The sequence below is a fragment of the Leptonychotes weddellii genome, chromosome 13, assembly GCF_054177405.1.
Source record: "Leptonychotes weddellii isolate Sample4059 chromosome 13, ASM5417740v2, whole genome shotgun sequence".
NCBI classification, from domain to species: Eukaryota; Metazoa; Chordata; class Mammalia; order Carnivora; family Phocidae; genus Leptonychotes; species Leptonychotes weddellii.
Genome location: NC_138381.1, coordinates 23,151,535 through 23,172,529, shown reverse-complemented (window position 1 = coordinate 23,172,529; position 20,995 = coordinate 23,151,535). Strand labels below are relative to the sequence as shown.

The 20,995-nt window shown below is 54.5% G+C and overlaps 1 protein-coding gene across 12 annotated transcripts in view; it reads left to right on the top strand.

Moving 5' to 3' along the window:
• CTIF (cap binding complex dependent translation initiation factor) overlaps positions 1 to 20,995 on the top strand; it is a 287,368-nt gene that overhangs the window by 152,770 nt on the left and 113,603 nt on the right. For all 12 annotated transcript variants that reach the window (XM_081801266.1, XM_081801261.1, XM_081801263.1 and 9 more), the window contains one exon: positions 875 to 951. In XM_081801266.1, coding sequence (XP_081657392.1) covers positions 875 to 951 — 77 coding nt within the window. The remainder of the gene's footprint in view (positions 1 to 874; positions 952 to 20,995) is intronic.

Below are 20,995 nucleotides of genomic sequence, written 5' to 3'. Positions count from 1 at the left end.
TCGCCCCCATGTCCCACCAGAACACACCTCTGCTGGGAGAAGGGCGATGGTAAGAACAGAGCTGGCCATTAGCCCAGCTTCGGCAGATAATTCTGCCTGGGGCCTGGCATTGGCAGGATCAGCCTCGTGTTATAAGCAGAGGGTCCATCTCCAGCCTTGACATAGGTGTATAGTTGTTGTTCCGCTGACAATATACAAAAGACCATGCTTGGGATTTTCCCCAGTTTAAAGTTTAAAAAAGCATTGAACTATGTCATGTTTCCCCTAAACACTCCCCAGGAGTGTGAGGAATGAGGGTCTTGGGGCAGAATTGCACAGGCCGTCCTGGACCAGGGTGAGGCACCCGGGGTCCTAGCACACTGCGTCTGCATGAGGCTCAGAGTTTGCAAGGGGCTGCATCTCCTTGGTCCCCTCAACAGCCCAGAGAAGATACTGACATTCCCACTGTGTCGGGAGGCTTAGAGAAGTCATGAGTGTTCAAAGAGTAACTTGTCCTTGGACATACAGCCATGAATCCGGGATCTGGTCCCAGCTCCGTTGCTAAATCTCTGCAAGACCTTGAACGGGTTCATTCACCCCTCTGGCCGTGAGCGTCATCACCTGGAATTTGAGTGACTGGATATGACACATTCTAAGGTCCCCTTTGTCTCCTTACTGTTCTTTGGTTCTGTAATTCCAGCATCATGGCCTGGTGGGAAATTGATTCACCCTCCCATTTTCTATTTTTCAGTCTGGATTTGGCGGTCAGAGTCTAGTCTTTCCAAACTCCCAGTTTCTTTTGGTCATAGACGTTATCATCAATAGTTACGTGCAAGAAGGTCTTTGCTCTCTTTCCCAAGTTACTCATGATCCCCCTTCCTCCCACACCACACAGGGCTACCACCCAATGCCCCACGAAGTGGAGATCGCCCACACCAAGAAGCTGTTCCGGCGGCGGAGAAATGACCGGAGGTAGGAGAGACTCCGTCGAGAGCTTCGGGTTTTCTGTTCTTGGCCAGGATCTGTAGCTCCATCAGTTCTGGCCTGGGTTTCGCTTTTCCCGGGGACCTGCTGTTACCTATGAGATGAAGCAGTGGGGTCAGGTACCAGTTGGGAAGCAGGAGCCCCACTTCTCGGGACTGGCCCAGGGAAGGGATCCCTTCAGGAGTCCAGGGACGGGGTGCAGGTTCCACAGCTCAGAAAGAGAAAGGCTCTTTCCACTTGCCGCAAGGACCTCAGTCCTCAAGGGATTAGGTCCCAGCTGACATGTGTTTTGAAACATGGCCTCCAGGAGGCTCCAGAGCTCGCGATTTCAAGGGTATCTGTGTCTCCTGCTCTTCCCTCGTCACTGCCAAGTCGTCCCTGGCCGTGCTCGGCTCTGCAGTGACAGGCGAAACGCAGATCAGCAGCCTCACGTGCACCTGCCCTCCAGTGCCTGGAGGAGCTCACTTAAACTAGGGCAGGACCCAGGGTCTCCCCACAGTTCGGTGTGCTGGGTGATAGCAAGGGGCCGGAAAAAGTGCCCCGAGACAGCTCTGGATACACGAGCAGCTGAGGCTGGGCAATCCAGGAAGACCTGCCTTCATTCCCTTAGAGCCTTTCTTGCATGGAAAGGTCTTCCTAGTATATTTCATGTGGAAAACTCCAGGTACAGAGCGATGTTTGTAGTCTGTGGACATTCGTAATAAAGCAGGGTTAGAGTGTATTTTTTGTTTGGATATGCATCAGTTATTTCTGGTTGGAAATATAAAAAAAAAAAAAAAAGGAAGGGAAGGAGGCAGGAAAGAAGGAAAGAGAAAAAAGGCTTCTGCCTGGGAATTAAAATGAGGCATGTGCCTCTATAGGGAATTTCTTCTTAGATCAAAGTGATGGCCTGTGGTTTTACCTTTAACAAACAGAGAATATTCTCAGAGAGCCAAGGAACAGTCCAGGCGACATCCCTTGCTCGGAAAGCGGAGGTACATGTTCTCCTGCTGCCCCTTGAAACTAGGGCTGTGGCTGGCCGGGGTTCCTGGGCCTTCCCTCCACATGTGGGCCCTGAACAAGGAGTGCTGGGTGGTGGCCACAGCTCGGGTTGGCTGGAGGATGGGGCACCCAGAACTCGTCATCAGCTGGTGGATTTAGTGAGTCTGCGGCCTTCCCATGGGACAGTAACCATACCGCTAACTAGGAGGAAGGCCGTCCTGGCTTAGAAAGCAGAACCACTAGGCACATTATGTAGCAGCAGGAAAAGGGGAAACTGAACCAGGCGAGTTGGACCAAGCCCCGGGCCAGGCTTGACCAGGGTGCAGTGATGGCTGTGTGCCCCAGCTCAGTGCTATGCGGCTTCACAGAGGCTGACACCTCATTTCTGGGCACGTGGCAGGGGGAGGAAGCAGGGAGCACCCTTCTAAAAGGGGAATGGGGCTCTCGGGGGACTGGGGAAGAGTCAGCGAGAGCAGAGGCTGGGTGTCCCTCCTCCCCTGCCCGCTGCTCTCTAGTCTATGTCTGGAGGTGTGGGGAGTCCCCGAGCTTTGACTGCGAAGTCACCCCCTGACCCAGGAGCAGTGGCAGGCTGCTGCCTTGCATCCAGGTCAGCCACACCTTGGCTCGTGGGCCAGGCCGCCTGGCCCGGCAAGCACCCCCTGGACAGCAGCAAACCTCCGGAAAGCAGCGTGACCCAGGGCTATAGGAAGAGGAGCGCACACTGGGAAGCTGACCTTCCGCTGAGCCACGCTCGTGTTAACAGATGCCCGGTTAGGTCAGCGCACCTTGCAAAGGATGTGGACCCGGGACAGGGTCCAGAGCAAGGCAATAAAGATGATTAAAGGGATGGAAAGTATGTCCCAGGAGGAGAGGCTAACGGGACGGGGCCAGGGAAGAGGAGGCTGCAGGGAAAGAACATTCACGCCAATAAACTCATGAAAGATTTACACGGAGGCTAAGGGAGAGCTGCCTCGCATTCATAGGGACCCAAACCAGAGGAAGCTAGCTGGGAGTGGAAGAAGACAGTGTTCAGCTAGACCAAAGATGGGCTCAAGGAAGAAACATCTTGGTAGCTGAAGCTGGATGGTGTGGTGCCTTGTAGCCTGGAGCAGGAAGTCTGCATCATAGCCCAACTCCGGCGGGACGCCAGGCTGGGCGTGCCCTCACTGCTTTTCGTCCCAGTTGTTGAAGTCGGAGACACATGCCCTGGAATTAGGCCCTGGATGTGAATTCTGCCTCCCCCATTCCCTAACTGTGTGACCTGGGCAGATTGCTTCATGCCCCTATTTCCTCTTCTATAAAGTGGGTCTACCAAGTGGGAGGCTTGAACGATCTAATCCTTGTAAGGCCCCTGGAAACAGGCTTAGCGCTGGCCCACTCTTGAGTCCGAGGTACATGGGAAACACTGTAAGGGGAGAGGTGGGGAGATGCCTACAGCGAGGGTGGGCTGCCACCCGGGATCTCACTTGTGAGCCCGGGGAGCTTTGCTCTGCATTCCCTCCAGGATCAACTGCCCAGGCAGGCAAGGCTCCCTCCAGTGCAGGGGTCTGCCGACTCTGCTCCCACACTCCAGGGGCTGCTCCCAGGGGCTCTGTGATTAAAGTTGAGCTGTGAGAAGGGGAAGCTCCTGACCAGTTCATAGGTTGTTTTCCTGAAAAAAGTTCTCAAAACTTAAACAACTAGTAACCACTTGTTTCTTTTGGGAGACTACGCAGATGTTTGATTTCAGACAAAATGATGCATTTCATGATATGAATGTTCTAAATGAGTATTTCAAGCATTCCTCAGACAGCAGCATGCCTCAGGTGCTCAGTCCCCAGAGCCCTGCTGGCTGGAGGGGGGCCTGCAGAGGGTTCCCCCCCCCCGGCCCCAAGCTACCCACCCAGTAGGTGCAGGCAGAGGAGCAGGCTCCCAGAGGGCTGAGTCCTGGCCATGCTGCTGACCCACTGCCTGTGTTGACCTTGAGTGAGTGCTCACCTGCTGGGGGTGCAGGTTTCTCTCGACTCCTCCCCCACCCTGCTCCATTTTGCAGAGTGAACAAACTGAGGCAACGAACGACCCGTCAGAGTCTCTGTTCCCTGGGAAGCAGAGTCTGGGATGGAGATTAGCGGGCAGGGCACTTACTGAGGTGCCTCCTTTGGATCAATAGATGTAGACGGGGAGGGAAGGGAGCAGGATGGGGCAGAGGGAGAAGCTGAGCTGCAGTGCAGTCTGGCTGGGGAGCTCTGACCCTACAGGGAGGTGACTTCAGAGCTGTCCCAAGATGGAGTAAAGGAGCAGGTCTTTATATCCGCATGTCTGCTGATCATTGGAGAGAATTGCCACAACCTTAGGCCAGCAACTGTCATCGCCCAGGGCAGTTTCTGTAGGGCCTGAGAGACACCCCAGCACGTGCAGCAGCTGGTGCGGGGAGTGCGCCATTTGTAAAGGGGGACTCGGCTGGTGCCTCACAGCGAACACCCCGGTTGGAGCAGGACTTAACTCTCCTACTGGGACTGATGGAATGGCGCTCCGTACTACCTGCTGAGCTCTGGAGCAGGGCAGAGAAGTGTCAGCCTTGGTCCCTGCTCTCTGGGGCCGGGGTACACCTTGCACAACCCCCTCTGGCTCCTGAAGCCACCAGAACGTGGTGTGTGACTGTGTAGCATCCGAGCCTGCAGAGAAAGGAGCCAGCAGGGGGTGGCTGCGGACAGCTTCCTGGAAGAGGTGGGCATTGAACTAGCCGTGAGACACCGCAAGGATTTGGAAGGGGGGTAGGAGAAGTGTGAAAGTTGCTACAGCCGAACCGGTGTGGGAGCCAGGGATTGCCACCACCCCCCAGAAGTCCCCCCACAAAGCTCCCTAGAAACAGCACCAGAAGGGTGGAGCTCACAGCAGCCACCAACCCCAGCTGAACTAAATGGAAGGGAAAAGCCGGAGCTCCTGGTTCCGGAAGGGCCCGGCCCAGGGTGTTACAAGTCTCTGTCGACACCACGCACTCCCAAGAGCCCAGCGTCCTGACAGAGCGGACCAGCTGATGCAGGCACTATCGTTCCATCCCACGCTACCCTAGCAGCCGGGGAGATAAGAGAGCCATTCTCCAAATTAATCTGTTTCATTAAGTGCGGTCTCAGAATGGTTCATTTACTCTATGTGCAAAGCAGATTTGGAAGGAAGAAGAAAAGAATGCCGTGGTCATCCAGCTAGTGTCAGATGGCCCTGCTGGGTGAGGAGCAGGAGAGCGAGCTGTCCCACACCTCCACATGCCACCCCCTCCCTGGGTCCCCAGGTGGTGCAGTCAGACCACATCCGGGACACTGCAGGGTGATTCGAACCTCCAGCAGCTCTTGCTGCTTCTGTCCTACCAATGACCATGACCATGGCTCGGTGTCCCCTAATTGTGGAACCAATTAAGAATCTCATCCCGCCTTCCCTTCCTCTGCCAGCAGGTGCCCAAACCCTCCCTGGGTGCCAGGCTCTTTCCCTAGGGACAAAGTGTCAGCCATCAGATTTGATTTTGCAAGCTCTCTGTGACATCATCTGGGTCACTGATAAAAATGAACAGGACATCTGGAATTAGTGGTGATGGATATGCAACTTGGTAAATAAACTAAAAATCCTGGATTATGTAATTTAAAAGGGTAGATTTTGTTGTATGATTTACATGTCAATTAAAACATTTTTAATGAATAAGTCCGGTCCCCGGACAGAGTGATACCACAAGCCCCTGGGAACATTCCTTGAATCTTGACGTCTGCAGGGTTCCCCAGATACATCAGGCAAGTGACCCTTTCAAAAGAGGCAGTAAATCTGGTCTAGTTTTGTGTGAATCTGTTCTAGCTATTAGTGGTGACGTTGTTTCTTCCAAATCATCTCTTTGGGAATCTCTGAGAGAAAGCCTATCTGTATTTTTCTGGTTTTTTGCAAAATTGGAACTGTATGCACACAGTCTCTAGCACTTTGTCTGTTCTCCAAGACTCCTCAGACGTGTTCCAGGGCCATTTATGACCTTAGTGCAGAGTTCTCTCTTCCTGAGCATATTATTCCAGCCCTTGGGCAAGAAGATGAGCATTCAGAGCACCCGTCCTTTCCCACCATCCTGTCCTAGGTTCTGGGCATCATAGGGATGCTCTGCAGCGTCTGCCTTTCCTAGGCCAGCCTCTGATAGAAGGCAAATCTTTGTTTCAGCTGCCCCCTTAATTTTACATCATCCCCGTCAGCGACCTCATGCTTCCATCCTCCTTCTCACTCGAAAGACAAAAATACAATTTTAGGACTATTGTCAACCCTTGGTCAGTGCACTCCTTGACACGTTCTGACGACTACCCCATGCTTTGATAGTCATCACTGGTTATGGGCAACCCATCATTCCATTCTAGAATCACTTTATCCCTCCTCCTCACTTTGAGGCTCGCGGGCGAGGACCCTGGGGATGCCCTCTGCCTCCTTAACCCCCTTCCCATAAGTCACAGTTCCTTTTGGGAGCTTGCTGCTCCCTTCAGCACCGCAGATGACCCCTGCCATCATGGAGTCCTTCATCCTGTGAGGATGACTAAGTCCCAGATCTTGCCAACCAGAAGCGGATCAGGAAATAACCTCGTTCGGAGCCCTGGATTTGTCCATCGGCTCATTCACACAAGTTGTTAAGTTAGCCCTTTTGGAAGTAGAGTCCATCCTCATTACTCGTGGATTCCATTTGCAAATTTGCCTACTTGCTAAAACGTATGTGTAACCCCTGAAATCAGTACTCGCAGTCCTTTCAAGGTCATTCGCGGACATGCGTGGGGCAGTGAGAAATTTCACTTGCCCGATATGCACATTCCCAGCTGGGGTCAGACCAGGAGATGCCCCTCCTTTGGGTTTCAGCCCTCGACCTGCAAACAAGCATCCTTTTCGTGATCGACTTAGCACCATAACGTTCACGTGTGTGTGCTTCGTGTTGGTGAATTTGCTGTTTGAAGTGCTCCCGAGTGTAGTGCCGAGGTACTGTCTCCTGTTCCTCAGGGCAAGAAGGCTGTGATGTACCTTCTGGAGAAAAATACGTGTGTTAGAGAAGTGTCGTTGAGGCACGAGTTATACATAGTTGTGATACTTACGACGTATTTTCGGGATCGATAGAGTGCCGTTGACCATGACTTCACCATTGATGCATCAACACTATACATTAAGCAAGGTGTCTTTAAGCAGAAACACATAATATAAAGTTTATGTATTGATCAAATGGGGAAAATGTTGTGACCAGGGGCTTGTGGAAACCTAACCCTGTATATCCCCTGGGAGCAATTGTTCAGTATTCCCTAATTTGGTGTTTGCAGGACTTTGTAGAACTTCACTACAGTGAATAATGAGAACCAACTGTGCTTGCTCTTCAAAGCCGGGTAGAGAGGTGCTCAAGGTAAAGGAATATATTGTGAGGGATGGGATTTCAGACCCAGTAATTTATCTTGTGTGGGTGGTGGTGGTAGAACTGGGGACCAGAGAGCCTTCCTCCCCTGGATGTCCCCTGGCTTGGGTCTCATTGAGGGGACCTCTGCTTCATTTGCCCCATCCTGGGATGACACCGTCCCTAAACCCCCCCCCCCCGACTGCTTAGCGCTGCAGTGACCATCATTGTCATCCTGCCATCAGGAGCCCAGGGGACAGCAAGACAGATCACACTGCCATTGCCTAAGGTTTGTCTTTCTATCCCAGCAAGGAAATTGCCCTCATTAAGTCCCTGCTAAAGATAGATAAGAAAATGGGACAGGCAAACCCCCACCTGGCAGGCAGCCCTGTCAGATTCGAAGCAACATGAGTCAGATAGGAATTATTTTTAGGCTCCTTCTCCTCCCTCCCCCACGCCCACCCCCAAGCAGGCACTCTTGGAAAGAAGAACAGCTCATTTCTTGAAGCCACATGTCCACGTCTGTGTCCAATGGATGTGAAATTCCAGCCCTGATATGCCTAGAGAAGACCCCAGCCGCTATACAAATCATGATGGTCAGATCCTCCTGTGGACCATGCAGCCGCCTCGGGCAGTGTTCCTGAGCAGAGCTGGCTGTGAGAGGGCCTGGGAAGGCCGGCCCGTGACTCACCTAAGGCCAGTGCACCTTCCCTGGATGCCCTCTCTTGCCCCTCTCTCCTGGCACACGCTTCATGCTCAGGATCGGCTCTATGCATCACACTTCGTGGGAAAGAAAACAAGGCCCTGGGGCCCCTCTCCCAGGGAAGGGCCAGCATGTCCCTTGGGCCCAGGCCCGCATCCGTGGGAGGGCCATTTTGTGCATTTTGGCAGAGCTCCCGGGTGCCGGGCCTGCCCACCCTGGCAGTGGGCATCTCCCAGTCTGTGCCCGCTCTGGGAAGCTGAGCATTGCCCTTCTCTGTTGGCTCTCTTGCCCTCTTTCCAGCTCTTAGGATGTATTCACACCCCACTGACCCCAGATAGCAAAGGAGAGGGACCAGGAGGCAGCAGGGGGCCCGCGTCTAGAGGCCTGGGCGGCGCCAGGGTTGCTGACCAGGAAACTGGCTGAGACAGAGGAATGCCATCTTCATGGGCTCTGTGCCTGGGACAGGAGGGAGGGCGGATACCCCAGGAAACAGCCACCTGTGTGCGTTCAGTTTCTCCTCCTCAGGGGCCTCAGTCTCTCGGTTTCGGCCATCTTGGCATCTGGGAATTGGCTCAGAAATGTTAACCCCCAGCCCTTCCTCCCTTGCTAGAGCATATGGAAACAGGCAACTCTGGGGGTCCCGAATGACTGGGCCCCAGGCGCCAAGTCTGTGTAGCCTTGCGCGGGGGCGGCATGTGTGGTGGGCAGCCCAGGGCCTGCACCAGCCTCGCTCGGCTTCAGGACTAGCTCCCCTCTCACCGGGCAGGGGATCTTGAGGAGCTAAGGACCCTCGTCAAGCCCGTTCTTCTTGCCGTCTCAAGGACATCGATGTGCAGCCTGCAGGGATGTGGTCAGGTGACAAAGGCAGGCCCTATCTGCTGCCCCTGTGTGCATCTTTCAGGACCCAGTCTGGTCCAGGTCTGTCCCCTGGGTACCCTGCCCGCCTCTGAGTCCCCATACTCCCAGCATCTGGCTGCCTGAGATGGGATGCTGCTTGGGACCACCTCACTCGGAGGGTAGGCGGTACATCCCACTGGGTCTGGGGCCTTTTGGCCGGACCCACGGGCAAGCCCAGCCCACCCTCAGTCCTCCAGAAGTCACTCAGCAATTTAACAAGCACTTCCAGAATGCTCACCATGTTCGGGACACACTGAGCCCTTTACAAAATATCAGCTCCTATCGTCTTGCCACCAATAAGGAGAGGAGATACTGGTTTTATTTCCATTTTACAAATGGGGCAAGTCACTGGCACAGAGTGGTGAAGGAGCTGAGCCAGACGGCAAAGCTGAGCAGTCTGGCTTCAGAGCCTGTGTCCCCATCCAGTTCTCTGCAGAAAGCTCTCCGTCCCCTCCCCGGCATGCTCCGCCTCCCTTTTGGGTCCTTCACCGCCTTCTGCGTACACTCCCTAATTAACTCATGTGCCAGGGGTGGTGAGCAGCGTGGGGCTGCTATTTTCAAATGGACTGAGTGGAAAGCTAGTGCATAATTCAAAGGAATGAGTGAATGGCAAGGTTTCAGACGAGACCTACCCGACAGCGCCACTCACCTTCTGCCTCCTGCACCCCAGCCCCAGCTCAGTCATGCCTGGAGAACCCTTCCCTGGTTCAGATGACTCACGCATGGGCATATTTAGGAGGTCTCTGCAGTAGCCCGGATTGCGGGGGCCGCACCTGGTGAGAAGCTGGAGGAGAGGTGGTATGAGTTCTAGAATGATTGGCAGCACTCCAACGGGGGGCAGTGTGGCCGGGAGCACCTCCTCCCACTCCCCTAGTCCCAGGGGGTTGGGCCCAGGGCACACTCCCCAAGGTTTCCCAGCAGGGACATGAGCACAGGCTTTAAAAATACCAAGGAGCCTTCCTGCCTGATCAGCGTCTACCCTGAGCTCCAAGAGTTATTTGTGAGTCTTCCCGAGTAATTTAAGTTTAGTCATTTATTCCAGTGCGTGTGTTTTGGGGAAGCCAAGGTGGCCTCTATTATGGTTTGGAGTATTTGGGGGGGCCTCGGTTTCCAGAAGTGATGCAGGGCCTCGATTAGGCAAGACATCAGCAAACAGAATTAAAATAACTCAACAAGATAGGCCCTTGGGTCCTCGGAGGTGATCCCTGTGCTTAGCCCCCGGGGTGGGCGGGGGAATGTAGACTGAGGTGTCCCCAGTCCCTTGTGTCAGGGTCATCTTTCAGGTAGCACCTGCAGGCATCTCAGTGCCCTTGAAAATGCAGAATCGATAGAGCTGCCAGTTCTTTCCAAGTAGATCTGAACAGACAGCCGGAGAGACAGACAGCCGGAGAGACAGACAGCCGGAACGCCAGGAGCAGACAGGCCCACGGCCGTGGCAAGCTCTGTAGGTCCGGTTGTAGGTGGACACTCAAACGTACCAGCAGTTCAAGGGGAGCTTACCACTTACAGTTCCCAGCACATTAACACCTTAGCAGTTTGGGGCAGAATTATTGATAATCCTCCCCACAACCCCCAGAAAGAGATCGTTTTTATTTCCATTTTACAGATGAGGAAAGTAGCTTGCAAAGAGCAGTGAAGGAACCCGACAGCATATAACCTTCCTCCTAGACCTCCAGAACCCCCTACCAGTGCTGGCCATACCTGCCCCCTCCCCTCCAGTCCCTGGAGGCCTGACCCCCCGCCTGCCCCCTTGCCTGCCCCCCCCACACACACACCCCTCCCTTCTGCTGCACCGTCCTCACTGTGCTCTCCGTCTGCACAGGACCCCTCCCACCTGACTGTTGCCCTTGCGGGCTCCCTCCCACTGTACAGGCCCCACCTGCCCCACCCTCCACCCAGCAAGGTCTTTTTAGGCCTGTCTGGTCCTCCTCTCTGACCTTGCCCACCGAGGAAGGCCTGGCGTGCACCCAGAGAGCTCTGTCTGCCTCACTCAAGCTCGCTGGCTCACGTGGAGCAGGTGCAGCAGCTGAGGGATCTGGGGACAGGCGGATGCCCCAGGACATGCAGGACCCTGGTTCAGTGGTCCCCATATTCTGAGCCACCTCTCCAGGTGAACAGACGAGCCCAGAACAAAAGTAGCCACCCCGGGGCCACATTACAAACAGTTACACCCTCCCTCAGGAATACACCAGCCCTTGAGCTGTCTTCAGACTCTGATTTTCAGCTGATTGCAGGCTTTCTGTTTGTCGGACCAGCTCCGAAGTCCAGGATGATGTGTGTGGACCCAAAGGTGAGGAATGTTGTGAGAAGAAGAAAATACAATATGGGGCTGCGTGTGTGTTTGTTTGGTCTGGTGGCCCGGTGGCCACAGTAAGCGAGTTCCAGACTGGCTCAGGGCATCAGGGGACAGATGGCACAGCCTCGTTACCGTGAGCAGGAAACCTGGTGCCTTTGAACCGTGAGCTCCAGCCGTGGCTCGGAGAGAAGAGCGGGGATGGGACAGGCAGAGGGCAGAATTCTGACTTTGCCCTGATGTTCTGGAAGGTTGGAGGTGTTCGGTCAGGAGTGGGGTGGGGAGGTGATCGCTGGGATGTCTCTAGGCAGGGCCCACCTAGGTCAGCTCCCTCCGAAGGCCCCCCTCTCCAGTTCCCATCCCACTGCCCTCAGGACAGCAGGGGAGTCTGGGGCACCCTTTCCTGGCTGAAGCTCTAGTATATTTTCACTTCGGTGCTTCTTCTGACACAATTGGGGGAGACCACCTCCACCTCTCCATCCACCCCCACCTCTCACTATTCCTAAACGGCTCCTGTTGCCCAGATTTTCTGCTTTTGCATCCCATCTTGTGAACTGGGGTGTCTGTGGTCGATCTGGCCTTAATGGGTAACCAGGGCAGGTCACTTTGCATTTGGCCTGAGTTAAGAGAATGATCTAGTGCTGAGAGTTTCTGGCACCCTGAGAAACCAGTACAGGGGAGGGTTGAGAGGGAGGGAAGGTTGAGAGGAAGGGAGGGTTGAGAGGGAGGGAGGGTATTTCCTGAAGACAGGAGTTTTAGCTCCTAAAAGCCCAAAACCATCCCACTTTAGGCAAACATCCCTTGGGCCCCTACCTTCACTTTCTGGAAGTCACAGAACAGGAGGCTCTGCAGCCAAATGTGTAGGTGGCCCCTTGAGTGTGCAGACTTGTGCAGACTTGGTTTGGGTCTCGTTGCTAGACATGGAGCCTCAGGCGCATTTCTGCACCTCTCCGGGTCATGTTTCTCATCTGTAACAAAGGACATCTACCTTCTAAGACTGTTTGCAGTTCAAATGGGACGATGCTTAGAAAGCAGGTGAAATGTCAAGGGCTGCACAACGCGAGGACTCCCTGCCCGTATGTGTGTCCGTAGGGCACACGTGTCTGTGTGCACAGTTGTGTGTGTGTGACGGCTCTGGGGACGCCGCCATTTTGCCGTTTCCAAGGATAGTTCGCTGGAAATGGAGCTTGGCCTGGGCGTTTGTATTGGTTATCTATTGCTGCATAACAAACTGCTCCAAAATGCAGAGCTTAAAACAACAAACATTTATGGTCGCACGTAGTTTCCAAGGGTCAAGAATCCAGGAGCAGCTTAATTGGGTGGTTCTGGCTCAGAGTCTCTCTTAAGATCACAGTCAAGCTGTTGGCGGGGATTGTGATCATCTGAAAACTGGATTCGGATGGGACTGGAGGGTCCACTTCCAAGCTCACTGACGTGGTTGTTGGCAGGCCTTAGTTCCTCACTGGCTGTTGGCCGGAAGCTTCATTTCCTTGCAGTGCGGGCCTCTCTGTAGGGTGCTCATGACAGAATGAGTGATCCAAGAGAGAGGGACAGAGACAGAGAGAGAGAAGCTGTCATGTGTTTTACAACCTAATCTCAAAAGTGACATCCCATCCCTTCTGCCATATTCTGTTGGTCATACAGACTAACCCCGGTACAGTGTGGAAAAGGATGAACCAAGAGCGTGAATACCAGGGGACGGGGACCATCTGTATCTGTTTCTAGTTCCTTTCTGTGTCTATTGCTTTCCCCCACCCTCCGCCCCCACTTTAAATGACCTAGTAAAATCCACCAATAGCTTTGAATGGGTTGAGGTGTTTTGTGTTTTCTCTTTTCTGGTTCAACTTCGAATCTTTCCAAGAATGCCTTCCTTATCTTCTCCTCTATTTTTCCATCCCCCCGTCCATGGTTCCTCTGTAGAGTGGAGCGTGAGTGAGAGTATTTCCTCTCTGGGGAAGGTGTTAAGCCAGAGGATGCCGTTGTCTGAGCTTTGGAACATACGTGTCCTCCAGGGGGTCCAGCAGGTACTTCCAGGAAAAGGGAACTTTCCAAGGTACACACACACACTCACACTCACACACATACTTATTTTCCTTTAAGCTCTATAATCTCAACGATTGTAAAAAGTTAGGCTTTAATTGGAAGCATACTGAAATACTTGAATCTGTCAGACACTGACAGGGAAGTCTGCCTTGGGTAGGAGAGAAAAGAATACAAATTTTTTTTTATGATTTTATTTATTTATTTAGAGAGCGAGTGAGCAAGAGAGCACAAGCAGAGGGAGGGTCTCAAGCAGACTCCGTGCTGAGTGCAGAGCCCCACACGGGGCTTGATCTCATGACCCTGAGAGCATGACTTGAGCCAAAGTCAAGAGCGGACGCTTAACCTCCTGAGCCACCTGGGCGCCCCGAAAAGTATACAAATATTAGCACCACAAGTAGAGATGTCTTCCACGGTGTTCCTCCCCGGATCCCCACAGCAGCCCTGGGAAGCAAATAAGACAGAGGCAAATGTCCCCCTTGTAAGAGTTATATAGGGGAGGCTCAGAGAGGCCACATGGTTTCCTCAAGCCCTTGCAGAACTGGATCGGAATACCCAGATGTTCTTCCACAGGATTCTGTGTCATTGGCCCTGTACAGGGAGACATGTGCTTCTTTTGTACCCACCCCAGAAGACAAGGTAATTTGGAGTTGTCTGCCTGTCTGGGTGAGGGGTGTCCTGCCTGGAATGGACGAGCAGATATTATAGGGGTTCAGAATAGCAGGGAGAGGAGAGACAGCCATCAGAACTGGAAACGTTTTGGTGGGTGTGATAAAAGGTTGTGAGGGAACCGTGGTGATGGGCGAAAGAGGACCCTCTGTAGTCTGTCCCTTCCCGTCTGCAGGTGCCCCTCCCACCAGAGGTACTTCAGGGGGCATTGGCTCCAGATGGAGTCACGGGATGAAGAGATGACAAGCCCTTTCTGACTGGAGCTGTGCTGTCTGGTACAGTTGCTACGGTGGCTACGGAACGAGTTAAAATGAAATAAAGTTAAAATTTGTCCTTCGGTCCCCCGGCCACTTTTCAAGTGCTCACTAGCTCCACGCAGCCGATGGTTATCATGGCGGACAGTGCAAATAGAGAACATCTCCATCCTTGCCGGAAGTTCTGTTAGATAGCCCTGCTCTGCAGAAGCCTCCTGGACCCCAGAGAGCCAGGCCTGAGCTGGCTGCGGGAGGAGAGAAGGCTGAGGTAGAACAGTCCGAGGGGCTGGGCAGGGGGAAGAGGCCTAAAGAGCAGAAGAAAGAAGCTGAGAAAGAGAAAGACAGGTTCACTGAGCACACATGCCCCGCCCCCCGGGGGTGGGGGCTCGGGAAGGGGTTGCTCCTCTTTGTGCTGCGTCTGAGGAGGAGGAACACTGCCCACCCTGTTGGGGTTCCAGAGCCTCCAAGGGCCGCTTCTTCCAGATCTTTGCTCAGAAGTATGGCTGGAGGCAGATAGAATGCTACCCCTGGGGAACGGCCTTCAGACCCTCTCTGTGAGCCAACAGGACCCCTGGGAGCTGAGCAGCCTCCTCCAGACCTGACGGGGACATCACTGAGAGAGGTGCGTGCAGAGCCCTAATTGTGGGTGACCCAGGGCACATCCTTGGGAACAAGGGGAGACACTGAGTTAGGGAAACTAAGCATATAAACCAATAGAAGAAGACCTCCTTAGTTTTGATCACGTTGGGCCCAGAACCCAACAGTCCGCCCCCACCACCACCGCTGTCCCTATGTCCCCGCTATTGTAAAGTAGTTACTGCAGCTGCTCCTTATGGAGTGGCCCCTGTCCTGGGCATCCTGTCTGGATCAGGGGTCAGCAAACTTATCCCATAAAGGACCAGATAGTTAAACAAACTTTATTCACAAAAACAGATGGTGGGGCATTTGGCCCGCAGGCCATCGTTTGCAAATCCCTGATTTAGATTATCACAGATCCTCCAATAAGCCCAAAGAAAAGAAAATTTGTTTCTGCCATACAGCTGAGATCAAGGCACAGCCAGTGAAGTAACGCTTCTCACTCTGCTCTCACATGTGTCTTGGGGCAAATCCAGGCCTCTCTGGCCGGTGCTCACGTCCCCTGCCCCTCCTCCCTGCTGAGAATGAGTGCCTGCCCAGGGTCCCTCCCCAGGACAGAGGTAGCCAGAAGAGAGGTCCTGGGGGCCCCAGGCCGCCTTGCCCCATTCCCCAGCATACTCTAGTCCTTGAACGCAGCACTAGATCTGAGAGGTGCACATCTCAGGCTAGTGTGCTGGCCAGATGCTTGAGCTCAGTCTGATCAGCCTCACACGCCCCGTTGGCTCCCCGCTCCAGAGTGGACTAAGGCCCTGGGGATGCATTTTGACCTGGAGGCTGCAGAAAGTCTTGCCAAGGGCGCCTGGGTGGCTCAGTTGGTTAAGCGACTGCCTTCGGCTCAGGTCATGATCCTGGAGTCCCGGGATCGAGTCCCGCATCGGGCTCCCTGCTCGGCAGGGAGTCTGCTTCTCCCTCTGACCCTCCTCCCTCTCATGCTCTCTGTCTTTCATTCTCTCTCTCTCAAATAAATAAATAAAATCTTAAAAAAAAAAGAAAGTCTTGCCAAATGCCGCCGAGGGAGACCTCAGGATTCAGGGTAACATGGGAGTAGCCAGGGACACCTAATGGGTAGCCGCAGAACTTGGAAGGTTAGACTCCGCAGAACACGGAGTCACAGGTGCCCTGCTTCCCTGAAGTTGTTAAGGTAAGGGCCTGAGAAGGTGGAGGCCAGAGGAGAAGGAGGACCAGCAGGGTGGGGCAGCACCCCCAGGACAGGTCTTGCTGCAGCGATGGGGCTGGCCAGCCCAGACCCGTGCCTGCCAGAGGGCAGCTACAGCCTCCAGCATCCCCCTGCTGGAAAGCCTACACCAGGGGAGCCTCTTCTCCAAGTGCAAAGCCTCTAGCTAACATAGCAGCCCAAAGCATCTGCAGGCTAAGGGGGTCTCTTGCTCTCGGTGACCCATCCCTGAGCAGCCCCTTCTGGACACCAGTCTTCTCGTTCATTCTCCTCTGGAGTTCTTTGGGATCACAGCAGTGCCTCTTCTGCAGACTAGTACGGCCCAGCCAGCCAATGCCGTCCCTTTTGTGCCCTCCATCCCGCACCACCATGCCGCCAAGGGTCGGGGCTGCCCAGCTCCCTGCCAGGGTATCTGTCTGGAGTGTAGGCACGAGCAGGCAGCCACTAATGTGAGCAGCCGTCTGGGAGTGTCAGTCTTCTTTGTGCCCTCGGTAGAGGCCTGGTGGACTCTCCGTAGATTTTCCACCTGCACATTAATCGCGTGAATAATCATAGCGTGAATGAATGTTATTTTGAGAGGTGCTGGGACTGGGCTGCCCGGACCTCCATCATTAGCACATGCCTTCATGGGGTTAAAAATCCACATTTCCTGTGTTCCCTGCAAGGTGTAGCTGCCCTCCTGGGGGAAGTAGTATCCCGAGACTCTCAGACCCCTTCTCGGGATGGACTTCCTCGAGACGGTGGATGGCGGATGAGGGATGGGGGCGAAGAGGGGCAGAAAGGGAAGTTGGAAACAGCATGGGGGTGGTGGCGAGGGGCAGGGGAATTGAAGGCCCAGCTTGGTGGCCTAACGACTGGGCCTTAGTCCTACCCGCCTATTTTGGGAGGCCACTCTGCGGCCTCCCACGTCCATTAAATCCCTCAGATCCCCCCACCCAGCCGAAGGGGTTGAAGCAGGACCAGCCGGGCTCCTGGCCAGCTACTCTTCTCCTGGAGGAGCCTCCTGAGCGCAGGGTCAGGAGAAGGGCTCTCTGGGGCTGACGGAGCCACGCCCAAGCCCCACGGAGCCCCTGTGGTCGGGAGGAGTCTCGGGAACACAGGTGGCCTGGCAGGAGTCTCTGGCTGCCAGGGAGGGGGCCTACCAGCTTTGGTGACATCATTTTAAGGTGGGCATTTACAGTGCAGCCGGCCCAGCCCACCAAGGAGCCACAGGGAGTGTCGGGAAGGAAGAAAACTCTCCCAGTCTGCCCAAGGGTTTTCATTTTGTAAGAGCAGCAATGTGGAAGAAGTCTCCTTCGGGCCACACCTGCAGGGACCCTTCCAGCCAAGCCAGCAGGTGCCCAGCCCACCTCAGAGTGGTTGCCCTGACTCCCCCTTCAGCCCCTTTCCCCCAGAAACCACGACTAGCCCAGCCCTTCTCCACATCTCTCAGGGCTGGGCTCAGATGTAAGCTTCTCCTGGGGAAAGGCCTACTTCCCATCTTTTTTTTTTAAGATTTTATTTATTTATTTGAGAGAGAGAGAGCATGAGTGGCGAGGAGGGGCAGAGGCAGAGGGAGAAGCAGACTCCCTGCTGAGCACAGAGCCTGCCGTGGGGCTCCATCCCAGGGCGCCGAGATCATGACCTGAGCCAAAGTCAGACACTTAACTGACTGAGCCACCCAGGTGCCCCCCTACTTCCCATCCTAAGACTCTGTGCCTTAGCAGCGGTCTTAATTCTGATGGAGGTGGATGGCAATTTGGAGTCCACTAAAAGAGATATTTGGAGATAGAGCCAGCCATCTCCCCAACGCAGGGTTCGGTCTCAGCAAGGCCATTAGGGATGTTGGGTTCTTCAAATTCCACAGAGGCTGCCCTGTGAGCCCCAGCTCAAATCCAGCACGGGACAGGCGGGGTTGGAAGGGAGACTGGAGGCCCCATCCTGTCTCCCCAGGGCCGGGAGTTGGGGAGACCTTCAAGACCGCTCCTTCCCTTGGCAGTGACTGCCCACAGAAATAGGTCAGGGCTGCCCCCCTCCAGCATGGCTGTGGTCAAAGAGATGATGTCTGCTGAGCTACATTAAAGTGATTCCAATCCCAGGATTCATTTATCTCCCGTTTATCCTCAGGGCAGCATGGTAGGGCAGAGGGGAAGGTTTTTTCTGAGGCAGAAGCACTTCGCAGTGTTGGCCTCACCCACCTCATGATCCCCGGGTGGTGGGAGCCAGGCCTGTCGCCATCCCTTTACAGGGAGATGAGCAGGACCGGAAAAGCGGGCTTCGGTCAGGAAGGGGGGTCTGCTGAGTGCCTTGCAGGCCTATGTCTGTACCAGTGTGCAGCCTAGTTAGAGATAGAAGATGAAGATATGCTGAACAGGGGCGCCTGGCTGGCTCGGTCCGTAGAACAGGCGACTCTTGATCTCGGGGTCATGAGTTTGAGCCCCATGTTGGGCATAGAGGCTATTAAAAAAAAAAAAGATATGCTGAACAATTCACTTTGTAATGTGGTTGCATGTGTGTGTCTTTATGTATGTACGTGTGTGTGCATGGTGTGCCCGTGTGTGTGTGTGCAATGCAGTCCATAGGCCCTGGGACTTGAGAAAAAGGAAAGATTTCTGGGGTTTACCATAGCAGCCAAGAAGCCTTCCTGGAGGAGGCACAATGTGATCGGTCCCTTCAGTGGGGCCAGGTGGAGGGCAGGGGGAAGCGAAGGGCGTGGTTCCCGGTAAGTGACTGAGCAGAGGAAAAAGTCCAGTGGCATTCAGGGACAGTGGGCAGGGCGGCCTGACTGGAGAGCACAGCACCCAAGTGGAGAGGGCAGGTCAGAGAGGTGGGCCCTCTGCAGAGAGCCTGAAAAGCGAGCGAAGGGTTTAGACCCAGCACATCAAGCTACAGCTGCATCCATGATGCATTGCATACAGATATCCAGGCAGCGAGTCTAGGAGAGGACATCCCTGGAGGGGACAGCAGGTGCCAAGGAACACGGTTGGAAAGCTTGAGACTTATGGAGGGTGGTACTGAGGACAAAGTTCACAGTGGCAAGAAGGAGGTGAGATTGGGAGATGGAAGAAGGGAGATGTTGATGGGCGAGGAGGGGGCACCTGAACAGATTCTCTATCTTCTGGTGTCCGAGGGAGCCTCAGATCTTTGTCTTGAGTCCCAGAGCCCAATTCCCATCCTTTCAGGCTGAGGTCTGCAGAATCCTGGCTGGTGATTGAACTCCCCCGTCAAGATAGGTCATGCTGAAAACGTCTACCCAGGGGCGCTTAGGTCTGCTCAGAAGGTGGAGGTGCTCCCGGGCCACCTGCTGTGCTCCCCAGGAGCTCCGGCCCGTGGATCTGGGGCCAGAACAGGATAGACCTCATGCGTGCTTGTGGAGGGGAGAACCGACGGTCCCGGGGGCAGGGCTGGGCTGGTTGTTATCCTGTATGTCAGAGGAAGCGGAGGAGTTGGAAAGGGCACACCAGGGTGGTCCGGCGGTTAGGATGGACTCATTCCTGGGAATGGTTGCCACGAAGCCTTTCCCCCATTTCTCCAGAGCGGCAACGGCTCCTTCCCGGAGTGTTATGAAAACCTGTAATTACCGAGCTGGCCCTGTGTGGGAGCGTTCAGACCTCCTCGTCTTTCTTCCAAGATACACTGAGTCAAGACCCGGTCAGTGCAGAAAGTGGATTCCTCTCCCATGTTCCTTTCCGCACGGCCCCACGGGCTGTGGTTAATGAGCTTGGTGACTGTGGATTTGACGTCTGGGATTTGAAAGGTGAAGGGCGTAGCATGAGTGCCTGTGCCCCTCCAGGCTCCGCAGCTCCTCCTCCTGCTCTCGGCATGCTCCGGGGCCACTCCGCGGACCCCACGGAGTCCCCAGGGTCCGGGGCCCTCCCTGCCCCTAGCTGCAGCGAGCGGAAGTCAGAGCTGTGGATGGAAGCTTGGAGAAGACGTTGAGCCCGAGCGTGTGAGGCACAGCTTAGTGGGAAGCCCCACCCAGGCTGCCACTTTGGGATGGCTCATAGTTTTGCTCTTTCTATTTCTTCCAGGGATTTTTCTTTCTGGCATATTTATTTCCTGGCCTCTTGCCTTTACATGTGTGAGTTGTGTTTGGGAGTGTGGGGAGAGAAGGAAAAACAGAAAGGATGGGTGGCTCCAGATCTGAAATTTTTTTCCGTGGAAGAAAGAATAAAAACAATGCTCATGCTCTGGGAACTTTCTGGATCTGCACCACCATGGCCAGGGAGCCCCCAGGCTCCAGACGGCCCTCCTGGGGAAGGTGACCCTGGCCCAGCCTCAGGCAGGAAGAGTGCAGGAGCCTCCTGTCAGGGCAGGCCAGCCGTGGCGGCTCAGCCTTTACCTCCCTGGGGGGAGCGTTCAGCCCTCTGCCATCCCGACCAGCTGCCCGGTCACCTGCTGTTCCACTCTGATCCTGGCATCTGTGAACTCCCTGGAACTGTATTGCCCAGCTGGCTGCTCCCACTGACCCCCTGCTTTGTAAGCACACTCCTGCCTCCTGCTCACAGCTCTGTCTCCATAACCCAGCACGTGGCTCCTTGTCACCTAGCAGCCCTTGCCATATGCAGGAAACCAGTGATGGGGCAGAGACAGTCACACGATGGAACTCTTGTCTTTATTGCCTTCCCCTAAGATGACTTTGCCAGGAGCAGTTTCAGATCAGCCTACACCCATCCTCGTAGAGAACCAGTGTCCCCTCCAAGGCCCATAGAACGTCTAGTCCAGGCTCCTCATTTTGCAGCAAGAGTGGGGCTCCCCAAGGTCAAACATTTGACGTTGGCAGAGCCCGACTATGACCTGAGTCCCCGGTTTCTGCCCTGATACTTCTCCTAGCGTATGACAAGGCCCCACTATGCCTATCTCAAGAATCAGGGAGTTCTAGAAGCTCAAAACAGGAAGAAACCACAGAATAACCCATTCTCTTGTAAACTGCTGCACATGGAATCCTAGGGACTGCTTGCCCCTTACCCAGAGTGGTAGTGCTTGCTAGAATTGAGCCACCATGGTACAGACATTTCTAAAAATCTATAAAAGTGGGCGGGGG